General features: G+C 39.4%; 3 protein-coding genes across 4 annotated transcripts; 2 read left to right on the top strand and 1 right to left on the bottom strand.

Annotated features, from left to right (window-relative positions):
* The first annotated feature begins 2,223 nt into the window (after window positions 1-2,223).
* Window positions 2,224-8,091, top strand: LOC100705405 (rab GTPase-activating protein 1-like). 2 transcript variants are annotated; one of them, XM_003442818.5, is made up of 8 exons: window positions 2,225-3,813; window positions 4,663-4,743; window positions 4,859-4,969; window positions 5,228-5,332; window positions 5,428-5,511; window positions 5,593-5,664; window positions 5,906-6,172; window positions 7,827-8,091. In XM_003442818.5, exons 1-8 carry the CDS (start codon window positions 3,703-3,705, stop codon window positions 8,055-8,057), a joined length of 1,062 nt encoding a protein of 353 aa, XP_003442866.1. In that variant the 5' UTR covers window positions 2,225-3,702; the 3' UTR covers window positions 8,058-8,091. The 2 variants fall into 2 exon arrangements, with proteins under 2 accessions (XP_005477284.1, XP_003442866.1); XM_005477227.4 differs by lacking the exon at window positions 4,663-4,743 and having other exon boundaries at window positions 2,224-3,813.
* A 670-nt stretch (window positions 8,092-8,761) lies between these two features.
* Window positions 8,762-11,485, top strand: ebi3 (Epstein-Barr virus induced 3). Its single transcript, XM_003442819.5, has 6 exons — window positions 8,762-8,898; window positions 9,091-9,205; window positions 9,346-9,415; window positions 10,035-10,152; window positions 10,284-10,447; window positions 11,057-11,485. Exons 1-6 carry the CDS (start codon window positions 8,793-8,795, stop codon window positions 11,210-11,212), a joined length of 729 nt encoding a protein of 242 aa, XP_003442867.1. The 5' UTR covers window positions 8,762-8,792; the 3' UTR covers window positions 11,213-11,485.
* Window positions 11,471-13,669, bottom strand: odf3l2a (outer dense fiber of sperm tails 3-like 2a). Its single transcript, XM_005477226.4, has 5 exons — window positions 13,491-13,669; window positions 13,048-13,158; window positions 12,774-12,896; window positions 12,476-12,617; window positions 11,471-11,840 (listed from the first exon to the last, which is right to left on the bottom strand). The coding sequence occupies exons 1-5, from the start codon at window positions 13,537-13,539 to the stop codon at window positions 11,495-11,497; spliced, it is 771 nt and encodes a 256-aa protein (XP_005477283.1). The 5' UTR covers window positions 13,540-13,669; the 3' UTR covers window positions 11,471-11,494.
* Window positions 13,670-16,440: the final 2,771 nt, after the last annotated feature.

Here is a 16,440-nt window from a genome sequence, read left to right as displayed (position 1 = left end):
TTAAAATGACTGTTCATCTGCTATAGAACTGCTACTTCTTCTTTTTGTCCTCCTCCAGTCCTCTTTCCTCTCATTTCTCAAAGACACACTGCACATCATGCTGAGATATGCAGTTTTCAGGAAGTAGCCCTTTGGTAATCACCTTGTTTGTGCACAAATAGTATTTTAAGCCAGTCAAACTATCTTTGGCATTTTTTGTAGTTTCAATAAAATACATGAGAAAATAAATTTATGTTTTTGCAGCAGACTTCTAATAACAAAGTGCCTAAAGATACAATTTAATAATTGGTTCTTTGCTAATTTGTCTGGTGCGTATAGACATGACACTGGTTCATTACTTGGATTAGGTGCCTTTTTTATGCTTGTTTAATTCATAGGTCAGTGTTAAAAAACATTCCTCTGAAAATGATCAGGCGCAGGGAGTGGACTATTGCTCAAAACTGGTTTAAAAATACCAACAAGTCTGCCTCCTTAGAAGCTAAACCCAAATAATGGAGTGCTAACTTAAGACTTTTGCACAGTATTGTATGTAAACTGCTTTATTTTTATTTTTAATGTCTTTGTCAGTTTAGATGTTCACTGAACACTGGCGTTCACTGCCACCTACCCAACAAATATCCCCTTAGTCCGATGAGAGCGACTCAGTGTTTGTGCTCACAGGTTTATCGCACCATAGAGAACACAACTGTTGTGTCAGAACTTAACTTTTATTTTCAGGTTACTGTTTCTGTATTTAAAAAAACACATTCTGCTTTGACCTGAGGAAAACCCACAATGTTTCACATAATGTTCCTTTTTTTTCAGGAGGAATAAATATGTAGATATCTGCATATTTTTATGGTCTGTCTTTTTCACACAGTGACTCAGACAGTAGATACACAGGATTATGAAATCGGTTTCTGGTCATAGAAGAAAAAAAAAAAACAGAAAAGAAAAGAAAAGAAAACCACAGATGTACACTACCAGTCAAGAGTTTGGACACAGCTTCTCATTTTATGGTTTTTCTTTATTTTCATGACTATTCATATTGTAGATTCTCACTGAAGTCATCAAAACTATAAATGAACACATATGAAATTATGTAGTAAACAAAAAAAAGTGAAATAACTCAAAATATTTTTTACATTTTAGATTTTGAACATTTTGGATATTTTAGCTTCTTCAAAGTAGTCACCCTTTGCCTTGATTACTGCTTTCCACACTCTTGGCCTTCTCTCAATGAGCTTCATGATGTAGTCAGCTGTAATGGTTTTCACTTCACAGGTGTGCCTTGTCAGGGTTTGTTTGTGGAATTTCTTGCCTTTAAATGGGGTCGGGACCATCAGTTGTGTTGTGCAGGAATCAGGTTGGTACACAGCTGACAGGCTTATTTGACAACCGTTAGAATTCATATTAAGGCGAGAACCAATCAGCTCCGTAAAGAGAAACGATAGTCCACTTTAAGAACTGAAGGTCAGTCTGGAAACTTTGAATGTGTTCTTAGTGCAGTCGCAAAAACCATTAAGCACTAGGATGAAAGTGGCTCTGACTGTGCAAATCAGGCCTTTATAGTCAAATAACTGCTAAGAAGCCACGACTAAGGAAAAGCAACGAGCAGAAGAGATTTGTTTGAGCCAAGAAACACGAGGAATGGACATTAGACCAGCGGAACTGTAAGCTTTAGTCTGATGAATCCAAATTTGAGCTCTTTGGTTCCACCTGCTGTGTCTTTATGCGACGCAGAAAAGGTGAACGAATGGTCTCTACATGCATGGTTCCCACCGTGAGGTGGTGTGACGGTGTGGGGGAGCTTTGCTGGTGACACTGTTGGGCATTTACTCAAAACTGACGGCACGCTGAACCACCTCTGGGCTGTGTAAGGGCTATTTGACCAAGAAGGAGAGTGATGGAGTGCTGCACCAGATGGCCTGGCCTCCACAGTCACCTGACCTAAACCCATCAAGGTGGTTTGAGATGAGACGGCAAAAGGGCCAACAAGTGCTCAGCATCTCTGGGAACTCCTTCAAGACTGTTGGAAAACCATTTCAGGTGACTACCCGATGAAGCTCATCGAGAGAATGCCAAGAGTGTGCAAGGCCGTAATCAAAGCAAAGGGTGGCTACTTTGAAGAAGCTAAAATATACAAAATGTTATTTCACACTGTTTTGTGTACTATATAATTCCATATGTGTTCATTCATAGTTTTGATGTCTTCAGTGAGAATCTACAAGGTAAATAGTCATGAAAATAAAGAAAAAACAAACTTACTGGTAGTGTACATTAGAGCAGGAAGTGCAGATTAAAAAAAAAAAAAAAGCCACAGAGGGGGAAACAAAAAAACGTAACTAAACATATGCAGTAGATATTGGTGTATATTTACATGGTTTTTTGGTCTGTCTTTTCCACACGGTGACTCAGACAGTAGATACGCGATGTTGAAATCAGTTTCTGGTCACAGAAGAGAAAAAAACAGAAAACTACAGACGTACATTAGAGCGGGAATTGTTTTGATTTTTTTCTTTAAAGCCACAAAGGGGAAACAAATAAAAATTACAAAATTCAGATAAAGAAAGGTAGTGAAACACTGAAGTTTAAAGAAAGGGAAGTGAAACCTTAAAAAAGAAACCGGTCTGTCATCAAGAAAGAGAAGATAAAAACTGAGAGGTTTATAATGCAAGCCAGGAATTAAGAGAAACCATGCATCATTACATGAAAGTGACACCGAGACCATGGGGAAAAAGAGGGCGTCGAACGCAGAATCCTCCTTGTTATTCCACACTGGTGCTTTGGTATTTGAGTGCTTTACCTGCTCGACCCGTTTCATACCCTGTCAGGCTGCTTCACCCATGACAATAATAGAGCGACAGTTCTCTGTCACGCCAACACCTGCGGATGACAGATCGCAAATACGACATCTTTTACTCTTTAAATACATAAGCAGGGTCTGGCAGCTTCACACAGCACCTCTACCTGGCAAAGAAAAGTGTAAAGGGGGGAAAAAGGAGAAGAAAAGATGATTGGAGTGAATTTTTAAAGAGGTTTGAAAGCTTAAAGTGTGAGAGAAAAACAATTCATAGCGTGAGCTTGCTTTCACCAAATAAATTAGAGTGAACTAGTTTGTTTGAAAAGTTCAGCTCCAAAAACACGTGTTTCTTTTTTTGTTCTTCTATATATGTATACGTGCGTGTGAGAGAGAGCATGGACACGTGAGTTGATAAGAAAGCCGAGCTCTGCTCTGGGTGTGTGTAAGGTTGTCTTATTGTCACACTCCCTCTCAGGTCGGTTGTAAACCCTGTTGAACCTGTTACCGCCCGAATACCTATAACACTGTTTTTCCTGAAACAATAGGGAGTTCTGACTGACCTCTAACGAGGATTCAAGCAGAGATACATTTTACCTTTGGCGTATTATTCTGTTACTCACCTTTGGACTATAAACAGACTTTCCTTATCCTCGGATGACTTGGACTTTAACCTGATATTTCCTGTTTATGCTCAAATACTGGACTTGCAACGATCATCACTGCAAGGAAGAAGAAGGTGACTGCATCGCTATGAACCCGCTTCTTTAATTCACTTAAGAGACACATTGTCCTTCAGGCCTGACGGGATCCCCATTACTTCTCGTGGGTCTGTTTAAAATTGGAGTCTCGACGTGCAAAAGCTCTGACTGTTTACATCTGATTGAGCGGAGGCAGCTCTTGTAGCTGCATATTTGGACAAGATGATGGAAGAGGTGTCCATGGTCAATGCTTACGATGCCCATGCAATCGAACAGATGAGCGAGGAGGAGATTTTTGCCTGTCTGGAGTCTGAAACAGGACCTAAATTCACAGTAAGACTGTTTCTTTTTCTTTCAGTTTGTGCGCTTAGTGACAACAGCTGAGCTATTTTTCTTCATAATTCAGCATTGAAGTAGTAGAACATGAGTCTATATTTACTCAAGTACTGTCCTTAAGCAGATTTGTACTGCCTGTGTGTATTTCAATGTTTAGATGTCTACATTTCAGAAGAAATATTACACATTTGGCTGATCTTTCCAACAAGACACTACTTTTATCCTCTACAGCAACAAAATTCTTCTTACTTGTTAATGCATATTAACAACCTATTAATATAAATGATTATGTTAGTAGATTGTAACACTCACACACTCATTTCAAGTTACAGATTATCCTTATTTGAATGTTGATTAGAAGCAAAGCATTAAATGGGTGTAGTGCTGCCCTTAGCTTGCCTCTACAGGCCTGTTTGGGTTTGATCTTTACAATATTTCTACATCTATTACACGAGCAACTGGCTAAACGGTAGCTGCAAGTACAATCACAACACATAAAACATTCCTTTGGATGTTTTATGGATGGATTTTAATTTCAGAAAAAAAAGGGAATGATTTCTGGTTGTTCATTTTAGATATCTGAGATATGGAAATTGCCATTTCAGACTTCCTTCTACTATTATTCCCTCAGGCATTGTAATTTGATCATTTCCCCATGTGCTTATTTTATCTTATCTTGGTGCTATCTCCTTCTGGATCTCTTTCTTGGGCTCGTTCTTGATTTGTCATGCTCATCCCTCATCCGGCACAATATCTGTGTGGAGGAGATAGCTTTCTTCAGCTCAGTCAAATATGACAGTTTTTCTGCGTTGTTATATTTAGTGTATTTTGACTCTCTGCCATTAGGTACCAACAAAGAAAGCTAAACTGAAGGAGTGCCGGCTTCAAATAATGGATGATGAGGAAGACACTTTGGACAAATATGTGGTGGGGGTCTTTGTCTCTAAACTCAGCACATGTTCAAGTTATTTTCTTATTCTTTTTCTAAAATGTCTTTTTTTTTAATGCTGAGACTTTGATAGATTGTTTCTGTGGTTTGCAGAAGGAAAACCGTCAGCTTCAGCAGGCCAGCCTTCGTCTGGAGCAGGAAAATGACAATCTGGCCCACAAATTGATCACCAGCAAGGTGGCCCTGAGGAACGCTCTAGACAAGGTACAATTAATTACTGCCCTTTTCAAAAGGGTAGAGAAACCCCACAGGAAATGAATAAAGTGTAACCGTAATAGAATAATATATTTGGCATTCATTTTACATTTCATTAGAATAGCGCAGTGCTTTTGTCTTATTGTATTATTATTAACTTCTGGTATTGTGCATGGCCCTGCAGTTATATGCGACATCGATATAAAAGTTTCATTCACGATGAAAGAGTAATATCCTGAGCTGACTGCTGCGATTGTCTCTTTGCAGGCGGAGGACAGAGTGGACGAACTAACCAAAGACCTTATGGAAACTAGACAGCAACTGCAGACCACAGAAGAGGAGAAAAGAGGGAAAGAGGAGGAAGATGCCATGGTGAGATTTAAGTTATTCATGCTTCCTCACAATCAGAGATTTTGATATTTAACTGCAGGCATAACTGAGCGAAGGAATGTTATCTTTCATTATAGCTGAAGGAAGTGTTTCGGAGAGAAATAGAAAAGGCTGAGCAGAAACTCAAAAGGTCGTCTGGTATCATTGCAGACTACAAACAGGTACAGAGGGTTTCTAAAGTCACTACATTTCTTCTGCTGATCTTTTGCTTAATTATGTTAAAGTCATGATCTTTGGCTCAGATCTGTTCTCAGCTGACAAACCGCCTTGAAAGCCAGCAAGCCGCCCACAGAGAGGAGATGGATTCACTTAAGGTGAGGGTAGCACTCTTCCTTTGGAGCTTTGCTGTCATCTCTTCTTCTTTTATCTCACCTCTTACCTCCGCCGTGCTTCATTTCCAATCCTGTTGTTGTATAAAATTCTTTCAACCTTTCTATTAACTCATCAGTTACTCATCTTTCTCATCAGAGATTATCTATTACATATGTCACGTTTGAGAGAAAAAAAAATCTGTATCATTTAATTTTTGCTACACCCTTTTTTTTCACATTACAGAGTGCAATAAAAGCTTGTTCCCACTGTCAACACGTCGTGAATTCAGATGAAACGTCCGACATAGGTGGGGACTCAGGAACGGCTGCGCAGACAGAAGATCAGAAAGTGACTGAACAGGGCTTGGAGGAGATGGATGAAGGTCCCACGCTGGAGGAGCAGAGGAGGAGGGAGCAGGAAAAGGAGCTCCTCAGGGCTCAGATTGGGGAATTGGAAAAGGAGCTGGTCCAGACCAAACTCCAGATGGTGGAGGCCACGTGCAAAATCCAGGTAAGACCAGTGAATCAGACCGGACCGGACCATTCATAGATACATATCTTGATTAAATCTCTGACCTTCACAAATATCTACAAGCATGTAACCAAAACATGCACAATAAAGGGTTTTTTTAAAAAAAAAACCCTGGTAGGCTAATATTTACTGGAAATTGTCAGTGTTTTGCAGATAAGAGGATATCTGGATATATGTCAGCCAATAAGTGGCAACAAAATGCAGCAAAGAAATGTTTTTGTCATAGTTTTACACTATAAAATATCTCTCTCAGTTTGCTTCTTGGTCACAGTTAAGAAAAATCAAGCAAGATCTGGATAAATATTGGTTGCCACCCATCCAGCTGTCTATCCATTTATTTTCTTCCGCTTATCCAGAATTGGGGTGAGGTGGTAGCAGGCTAAATAGGGTCTTTCTTTCCCCAGTCCCATTTCCTGCTTGGGGATACTGAGCCAGTTACAAATATGATGAGATTTATAATCCTTCCACCATGTTCTGGGTTGGCTCTGGGGTGTCTCCCTGGATAGATGGATAGATGTGGCCGGAAAACCTGATGGGAAAGTGCCCAGAAGGCATCCTGATTAGCTGCTCAAACAACCTCAACTGGTTTTTTGAGCATAAGGGGGAGAGATCAGTGGCATTCAATAAAAAAAAAAAAGATTATTTTATTTTAAAGTGGTCATTAGCATGATTGTGAGCTCTGCTAGTCTAGTACTGCATAAAATCTGGCTTTTTATAGGGAATATGTTGACACCTGACCTCTAATAAAGCTGATATGAAGCACTTCTTACTAAGCATAAGCCCCTGGAGACAGACAACAGGACCAGGTTCTGAGATATTGTCGCTGTTCCAGTAAAACAGGTTTGACAACATTGGAAAGTGAAAGTTGCAAAGGAACATTTTCAGGAAGAAGTAGCAGAAAACAGAGACTTCAAAAGCTGACAGGAATTACCCTGGCTCATTTTTGAAGTCATTTGCTTCATAAATAACACAGAAATAGCATAATGGGATAATCCTGAAGAATACTTCAAGATTCATTACTTATTACTTTATTACTTTTTAAGTATTAAAGTGCTCTAATCACATATCTGGCATGCTTAAAATAGGCATATAAATAAATTGCATTACTTCCACAATACATTATCATATTTCTATCATATTTAATACGTGTGTTTTTGTGAGCCTTTGAGACTCCTAAATCATCTGTGCAACTTTTTTCCCCTGAAAAATGTAACTAAATTGTGCAAAAAATGCTTAATGTAGCAAATATGATGCAAAATAAAACTCGCATGTACAAACTTTGGTCAGAAGGTTCGGTAAACACTGCAGTTTCAAAAAAAAATTGAATTTTCTGACAATTGTTTTATGGTTCAGGATTTACAGGGTTAAAGTAATTCATAATGGTGTCCAGTTAGTGAATTATTTAAAACTAATCATTACAGTTAAATTCAGGTATAACTCTGACCTAAATTAGATTCAAAACTTGAGCGTTAATTTGCCAATAATCATATGAATTGTCATTGTTATTTAAAACTATTAAAAGTATTTTTTTTTGATAATGTAAATTAAAAAAGTGCATATTTAGTAAAAACATAGTAAAATTAATTGCACAGTGCAGTATTTGCAGTCAAACATCTGTGTTGTCCTCATGCAGGAGCTGGAGCACCAGAAGGGAATCCTGACCAGTGATCTGCAGGAAGCAAAGAACAGCTGGATCAGCAAGGCCTTCACCTCGCTGCGGACCTCCAGCGGGGGGCTTCACAGTCTTAACATACACAAAGACGGGACTCACACAGTGGGTTGGAACCTCCACAGTGCCTCCCTCTCTGGATGGAGCCCCAAGAAGCTATCGTGGCCTCACAGAGTCAATCGAGAAAATGTCTGAGAGCTTGGACTGTGAATGCGCAGATGACATAAAACTGGACACTAGAGGGGGGTTATACCTCTGCTGAAGTATGACTTTATTGCCCGAGTGATAACCCACCACTGTATATACAGAATGATTTAAACCTGTACCTGCTGATTCTTAATTTGTGCACTAGATGGCAGTCAAGACACCATGAGCTGAGGAGAGTACCAGAGAGCACTGACAGTTGATATGAAGTAGGGACTTTTTTGGCTTTGCTGATTTTGTCTTTACTGATAAGCTTATTTGCATATTTGTAAATCCACGTGCCCTGTGAGGCTCCTGGAGACCAGTAATTTCGTTTGTGCCATAAATGCACCATTAAAGAAGTAACAACTTAAAAAAATTCTCTTTCATGACGTAGGGAAACCTTACTCAGGATGCAGTAATTCATAACTGTTCAGTTCTTATAAGGAATTTCCTGTGCTCCACCAGACCAAGACTGTTCCTCTTTCGCAATGACCTCTTTGGCTTTTATACCGTGATCAGCTGTGAGGCGCTCAAATACACAGGGGAGGCGAGACTGTGAAGCAGCTTGTTATCGCTGTACTTTGACACAAAGACAGGTGCAGATCTGCAAGGAGAAGGGCAAAGGACAAGGGAATAACAGAAGAGAGTAGTATTTAACTTGGACCCGGGTTTGGGAGTTGACTGTAACATTTCTAAAACTACTTTGAAAAACTGCTCTTGGTGAATAATCCCTCCTCTGAAGCAATGAGGGCTGCAGTGTTTGGTGGTGGCTATGTCACTGTGATTCTACTAATTAGCATTCTTGAAAGTCAAGCAGTGGACCTGCTGAGAGGAACTGGAACATCACAGAGTGAGTGCTAGTCTGATCTTGACTACATGTTTCCCACTTCCACTTATTCTTTCTTTCTTTCATTTTATGTTATAATATTATTCTCAAAGTGACACAGATACAGATATTAAATTTTGTATTTTTCTTTATTCTGTATTTCTATCAGTGTTTATGTTTTGTACTCAGTGACTAAATCCAGCTTTTCCCTTCCAGATCCCCTCTCCGCTCCCAAGGTGCACTGCCGGTGTTCGAGCTATCCGAATGTGACCCTGTGCACCTGGCCTAAACCACCCCACTTCCCTACCACACATTACATTGCCACATACAGGTAAGTCTGTGAATAGTTTTAGTGGGTGCTGACCCAAACCACTGACCCCTTTTTTGTAGAAGACACTCTGCTTAACAAGTGTCATTAAATAGCCTTTTTTTTCTTAAATGTGTTTATGTGTAAATGTTTGTGTTTACCAGTGAGAGACATAATCAGGCAAGCACCGAGGAATGCCATCTCCTTCCACCTGGCTCTTCATCCTCTGAGCAGGTACCAGTTTATAACATTAAGAGATCATCTGATATTGGCTCTGCTTCTAGGAATTTTTGGATATATTCTTGTCTGTTATGAGCAAAATTCCCTGGATCCTGAGACTGAAATCATGCATCATGCATAGTGTGGAGGGAATTTTCAGTCATGGGGTGACATTAACCCTTAGGTTTGCGAGCAGCCAAGAGAAAGGAGAAGAGGTGGTTTCCAGAATTCATGCAACAAAATTTAACTCATTTAGATAAGTTGTACTGTATGTATATATATGTATATATATATATATATATATATATATATATATATATATATATATATATATATATGTATATATATATATATATACTGTACTGGAATGATCCACAAACCTGACGGGACAGGCTGAGTTTTGGAAAATCCTGTTTCTTTTCTTTTCTTTTCTTTTCTTTTCTTTTCTTTTCTTTTCTTTTCTTTTCTTTTTTTGAATCATTTCAAGTTTATCTTGTGAGTCTGAGGAAACCAGGGTCTCAGTAATTTGTGATCTGTCGTTGATTACTAATTCTGATCATCTCAAGTGCTTGTCATTTTGTGAATTCCCCAAAGTTTTCTTTCATCGTCTCTTTCTCTTTCTTTTTTTTTTCAGTTCTGGATCTGCCAGCTGCCCAACCTGAAGCTTCTTACTGACTACATCATCAACATCACAGCAGTTCATTCTGGGAGAAGCAGCTCCCATCTAACAAACTTCATGCTGGAGGATATAGGTGAGAAATGAAATTACACCGAATGTGATCAAACTTCACTTAGCTTCATAACCCAATTCCTGTTTTTATCTAAACAAACAAACAAAAAAGCAATAAAATTAAAAAAAAAAAAATCTGTTCTATGTGTTCAGTGAAACCAGATCCTCCCGTTGATGTCCGGGTTTCCCCTACTAACAACAGAAAGTTGTTGGTTGAGTGGGCTCCTCCACCTACTTGGACCAACATGGTAATATTCCCCCTAAAATACCAGATTCTCTACCAGTGGGAAAACAAGGGGACCCGAAGGTCTGTTCGTGTAAGTATGGTTTTCATCACACCATATTTGCATAAAAGTGTTGTAACCACAAGTTTTGTAAGTGGCACATCACACTTAACGCTTACACGGATATCACATGTGCAAGTTCAAAATTACCCAAACTTTTTGAAGCAACCTCAAATTGCTTTTTTTGTACTTGTTGTTTTTCTAAAAAGTTCCCATCATCTACAGGATCCAGTTTTTAATTTAATCATTTAATCATCAGTAGCTTTTCTGTTTCCTTTTAAATATTACAAGACTCATTAACTTGACTTCAAGTGTTCAAAATTGTGTGAAAATATTTTCTCATAAACTGTTTTTAAGATGTTGGTCATGATTTACTGAAACTTTAAAAAAAATGTGCAACAGCACACACTGTAACTGATTTGAAAGTATGACTAATGATGGCAAACACATTTGCCTTATTACTAAACTCTTCCATCCACTTTCATGAAACGGTTTATGATTCATCAACTATTTATAAGTCCTTTACTTCGTTTTAATATGTGACTTAAAGTAACCAGTATCTTTTTCCACTGGGCTGACTTGTAGCCTCCTGGTCTTAACTATGTGTGTTTTTACATATGTATCCTATATTTTCTCCTCTAGCTGGGTCCTTATGAGAACACCAAGGTTGAACTGAAGGGCCTGCCCGCAGGGAGGCCATACTTGTTCCAAGTGTGTGCTAGGGAGCTACTTGGTCTGGGCAAATGCAGCGACTGGAGTATACCCGTCAAGATCACAATACCAAGAAAAAGACTGTAGGAAGTTCCACTGACTTCCTTTTTTTGTTTACCCATTTCCTGTTAAGCTTGCACTGAAGTAAACAATTTCATTTTCTGGTATTTTAACTGCACGACCAATGCAAACACAAACTATTTATATTTTGTTTTATTTATTAAAGAGTATTGTAAATGGATAACATGTGCACAGTTTAAGTATTTTATATTTCAGTCAGTATTTTTTTTATTATTGTTATTTTGTAACAGTGTTGGTTTGTCAAGTCAAAAAGAATAAAAATAAGGTGTCTGAAGCAAATGCTCATTGTCAGTCAGTTACATTTACCACAAGTGGGGTGACAAACTCAGAGTGTCTGATGCCCAGAGGGAAGGATGGTGGTCTTGGAAGGTGCAAATGAAATCTCTCCGGGCTGTAGGCGCCAGGGCCAGGAATAGCAGAAGAATAATCGGGCCTTTTAGTCCTCCCCTGCATGGTGAAGGACGGATGGCGCTGACGGTAAATGTCCGGGTTGGTGCTGTTGTACTTTCCTGGTCCGGGAGTTGTGGCGAGATCTTCAGAGGGAGCGCCGACCTTCCTCCGGGCTGAGAAACTGTAGCTGGCACTGGAGGGTTTGTGAGGAATATGATGTCCCAGAAGATTAGGAAGACTGTAACTGGAAGATTGATGAAAACAATATAAAGGTTAACAGGAGCACTGAGTGTGATGTAAGATGGTGAATCTGGTGTTATTCTCTGTTTGATTTCCAAATTCCTCATGCTGTCTTGGGCACCTACTCCCAAGCCCATTCTTCTTTCCTAAAAAACAAAGGAAACCATATTTATCAAAGACTGTGGACTTAGTAGGAAATGGCTGGGGTGGATATAGCCGGCTATCCCCTCTAAGTTTAGGAAACAAAGGAGCTCAATCAGACGCTATTAAGCAACAACCTCTGAGGCTGGGAATGAATTTCAAAGCAGAAGTTAAAAAGTTGAGGTTCCTCAAATAGCTACTTAACCCTTACTCCATAATAGAGTCAATCTTCCATGTTGTACTGTCGGACTTTAGAGCAGAAATAAATATAGTCAGAGCCTAGTAACAGTGGCTGCAAGTTTTAATACTGCATACTTAAAGAATGCTCAAGAAATCTATGCACAATTTTAAATGAATTAAGTCCTAGATTGATACTAAATGCTAACTTGAACTGCGTTTATGGATACTGGAAGGCTTCAGGAAAGGGATCCACAAACCAACAGGTGATGTCACACCACTTTCATTGACCTTCAATCTACCTCTCCTCCTCGCCTTTACCTGTTAGGTGCTGGTACAGCATCCACAGAGCGGTATCTGGTTCGAGCTCCAATAACGTGTGATGGAGGTCTGCGGTGGCCATTGAGGGGTGGAGCCTTCTCTGGACTGTAGGCCCCGGGCCCGGGAGTCTGGAATAGGTCACCTAACATAAAAGGAAAGTAGTTTGAAATTACTCCTTTATTTTAGGGTGAAGATGGATGAATGGGTGGATGGACTGATAAATGGATGGATGACTAATGCTTGTCCAAATATCTGACGTCAATCACACAGGTTGAATGTTTTTTTCTTTTCTTTTTACCTTTACTTCCTGTGCTCCCTCCTCTGCCCAAAATGGAGTAAGATGGCGTTTCCATGCAGCCAAAGCGCGTGACCTTTGATCCAACGTGGTACCTCGGTCCTGGGCTGGAGTCCACAGAGACCACTGCAAACAAGGCCAAAAACCATGAAAGTGCTATTCCTTTACTTTAACTGCTCCAGCTTAGCATTAAGTACTTCTTTGTAGCACTCCTTAGTCATGATTGGTCCACTGAGGGCAAGTTTAACAGAACATACATAAATAACTGACAACTTACTGGCACTGCTCATACGACTGTGGAAGGTATATGCTGCACTTCTGGGCTTGGTGAAGTCATGGTTGACGTATCCAACTGTAGGGGGCAGGCTGTAGCGTCCAGGGCCTGGGCCTGACAATGAGTAGGTGGAGGAGGATGGTGGTGAAAATGATGCAACAGATTGAGCTCCAAGCAGCAGTATAGCACACCCACCGCTCTTTGGCTCCGGCTGCATCGTCTCTGATGATTTCCATATGGAGCTCTTTGACTTATTTTCTATGGTTATGCATTTTAACCTACTTCCTCTGCTTTTTGGGGAATGGATTCTAAACAAAGTAGAAATCTCAAACAAGTATGGAGCAACGACTGTATAATTCAGCTATAATACAGTCCATGTGGATGCACACACACACACACATACATACATAACCACACATGCAGGCATACACATTTCTCAAACTGACCTCTTTCTCTAGCAGAGATAATCGGCCGTTTCTTCTCCGCCTCCTCCATAGTCTACCGACCTCTTTCTTCCCTCTCCTCGGCTTTTCTTATTTGAGTCCACTGTTACTTCAGACACATCCCGTTCTTACTCCTTTTCTTGTGTGGCTCTGTCCAGGTAAGTCTCCCAGGCTGAATTATTCATTATCATGAGGTAAAGAAATCCTATCTTGACTGAGGCCCTGATCTGCACAAACTTGTTGTCAACCTTTTTATCTACAAGGTTCCTCAGGAGAAATAGTTTCTACCAAATAGACACTTAAAGAGCTCAAATAATTGTTTAGCATGTAAATCTAAATGTGAAATGCTCTGCTGAAACAGGATCTTGAAGTGATGTATAATGATCATGTTGGTAACGTGTACTGTAGTTAATTTGTAACACTATTCCAAAGTATTTGGTTACTGTACTGCAGTAATTGTCTTCACTCGAGTAACAGCATCTCAGTGGACATGCTATTAAAGTGGAAGGACCTAGAACATTCCTCTGCTGCATATTGATATCTGAGCATTAAACACCAAGTTCTTTATTGAACTTGTAAGGATATTTATGTGAGTACAAATGCTTGCAAATTTCATTTGGGGTCCTTCTTGATGTCAAGTGGACACAATTTTATTCGAAAAGCCTCACAGGCCTTCTGCAGTATTTATTTATATATTTAACAGCAAAAAATGGTGAAAATGTGGCTACTTTATGACTACTTTAAATTTTAGAAGTAGCATGTAAATAGTCAAAATGACAGAAATGAAGCTAAGTGTGTTGAAAAGCATAGGCAGAACTGACCAAAAACATTGTGCAGATTCAGATAATTCAGATTTCTTGATGTAATTTTTTATTAGTACAATAAATTTCACAAGGAATTAGGAGGTTTTTTTTTTATCAGCAAAAGGTTAAAGGACCTTTTCTGATTCCCGTTTTCTGCTGCTGTTTTTGTCCTTAAAGTCCATTTTCTCCGATTATTTATGCACTTTAAACTAACAGTTTTAGTTTTATGTAAATAAATTACAGTATTTCTTCCAAGACATAAGATTTCTGTCATCGTCCCGGGTTCTAGTGTTGCATTTGTTGAGTTTTCGGTTCCTGTTTTGATTTTGTGATTAATTTGGGTGTTTATAATATTTTTTTTTTCTGATTTCCCTAAAGTTTCCCTGGCTTGTGTCCATATGTCTAGTGCATTAGTGCCATTGTCTTTCTGTGTTTACCTGTCTTTGTGTTTTTTCATCTATTCATCCATGAAGCATGGAGCCCATCCCAGCTGTTATAGTGCCCAGAACAGGCTGTCAGTCGATCACAGGATTTTTTCCCCCCAAAAAAGCACAAACAAAAACAATGGCATTAAGACTTAAAGTGTCACTGCATGAGTGGCTTCTTGTTTCACCTTATCTCTTAATCTGGTTCCTGTTTTATTTTGATAAATCACATTCTCATCCGTCCTGATTTTATTTTATTGCTTTTGTTTCCTTCCTTAGTGTTTGTCAGCCCCTTGCCTTGCCTTGTGTCCAGTATCGGGTCCTCAGTACTGTGCAGTGAGAACCACAGCACATCAGTATATTAATATTTATATTGAACTTATAAAAGGTTGTGTCAGTGCACATGAGAACAATGGATTTACAGCCACAATTTCCATATCACTGCGGGCCACTGTGGCTACTGAATTAGCACCTAGACACCATCTGAAAAGAGTTAGCTGTGGCAGAAGTTCGGAGTAGGATTAGCATTTGGCATGCACATATAGAGCTCCCCATTGTTGACATTCAGGACCCTGGACACCGGATGCAGAGGTAACTAAAGGCTTGAGAGCAGAGCCATGACCAAGGAGAACTCCATGCTAGTTAAATATTAAGCACTGCTGACTGAGTGCTCACAGGCACAGTAACAAGATACTGCTTGTCAGAGGAAGATGAACTCCCAGCATGACAGAAAACACAACCAGCGTCTCAAGTTTCCCAGATAAACACTGACACCATGTAACAAGCAGGGATCAAAGATGTTACTCGCTGTCGAGCTCTAACATGGATTCATTGGTTCGATGGAGACATAAGCTTGTTATTGCTTGCTCTGCACTCTTTCACATGTGGTTTTTGGTAGATTATACAGCCAAGAATCAAAGGAAAAACAATAAGATGTAGTAAGAGACAGGTCCACTACATGCATGCCACTTTTTGTTTTTACTCTCAATCATTGACTGCCATGCTCCATGGACGCCACACCTGTTTCTGCTTGTGAACATTTTTATTTTGCACACCTAGTCATTCCGACTCATTTAAGGCGTCTTTCTTTTGTGCTGCTTGACACACTTCATCATAATTCTTCATTCATCATTCATTTACAGCCCAGCGTGGTTGATGCACGTTTAATATGTGAAGAACTGAAGGCATCTGCATGACGTGCACAAGATTGTCCAAGTGTTTCTACACCCAGGCCAAGTTTACTAATTTAAGTTAGGTACTTTATTGTATCTATTGTGTACTGTAAATACAGAGTTTTCATTTTTCTTTTAGTAATCAATGTCCCTTTATTTGTGATGTTTTTATATATGTACAGTGGTCCCTCGCTATAACGCGGTTTACCTTTCGCGGATTTCTTTTTTTTTTTTTTTTGGTACAATTTTGCATGCTTTTTTTTTTCTTACAGTGCATTGAGTTCTGCGTCCTGATTGGCTGTAGATCATTGTCAATCAGTGTCGTGCTGTGTCTCCTGTACAGTACAGAATGCGTTCAGCTGGTCAAATTAACGCAGTAATAAATCTTCTATCGCTAGCTGTGTGACTCTGAAGTGCTGTACTGTATGTTTGTAAGTTTTCTCCCCAACAAAACTAACAATGTCGACGAAACGTTTTGCACCGTCAAAAGGAACCGCGGGTGCTTTTGGTTTCATTCTATAATACTGGACTTATTTTTCTACGAAGGTTTGAT

Source organism: Oreochromis niloticus, linkage group LG19 (assembly GCF_001858045.2).
Source record: "Oreochromis niloticus isolate F11D_XX linkage group LG19, O_niloticus_UMD_NMBU, whole genome shotgun sequence".
Taxonomy (NCBI): domain Eukaryota; kingdom Metazoa; phylum Chordata; class Actinopteri; order Cichliformes; family Cichlidae; genus Oreochromis; species Oreochromis niloticus.
This window is presented reverse-complemented; position numbering and strand designations above follow the sequence as displayed.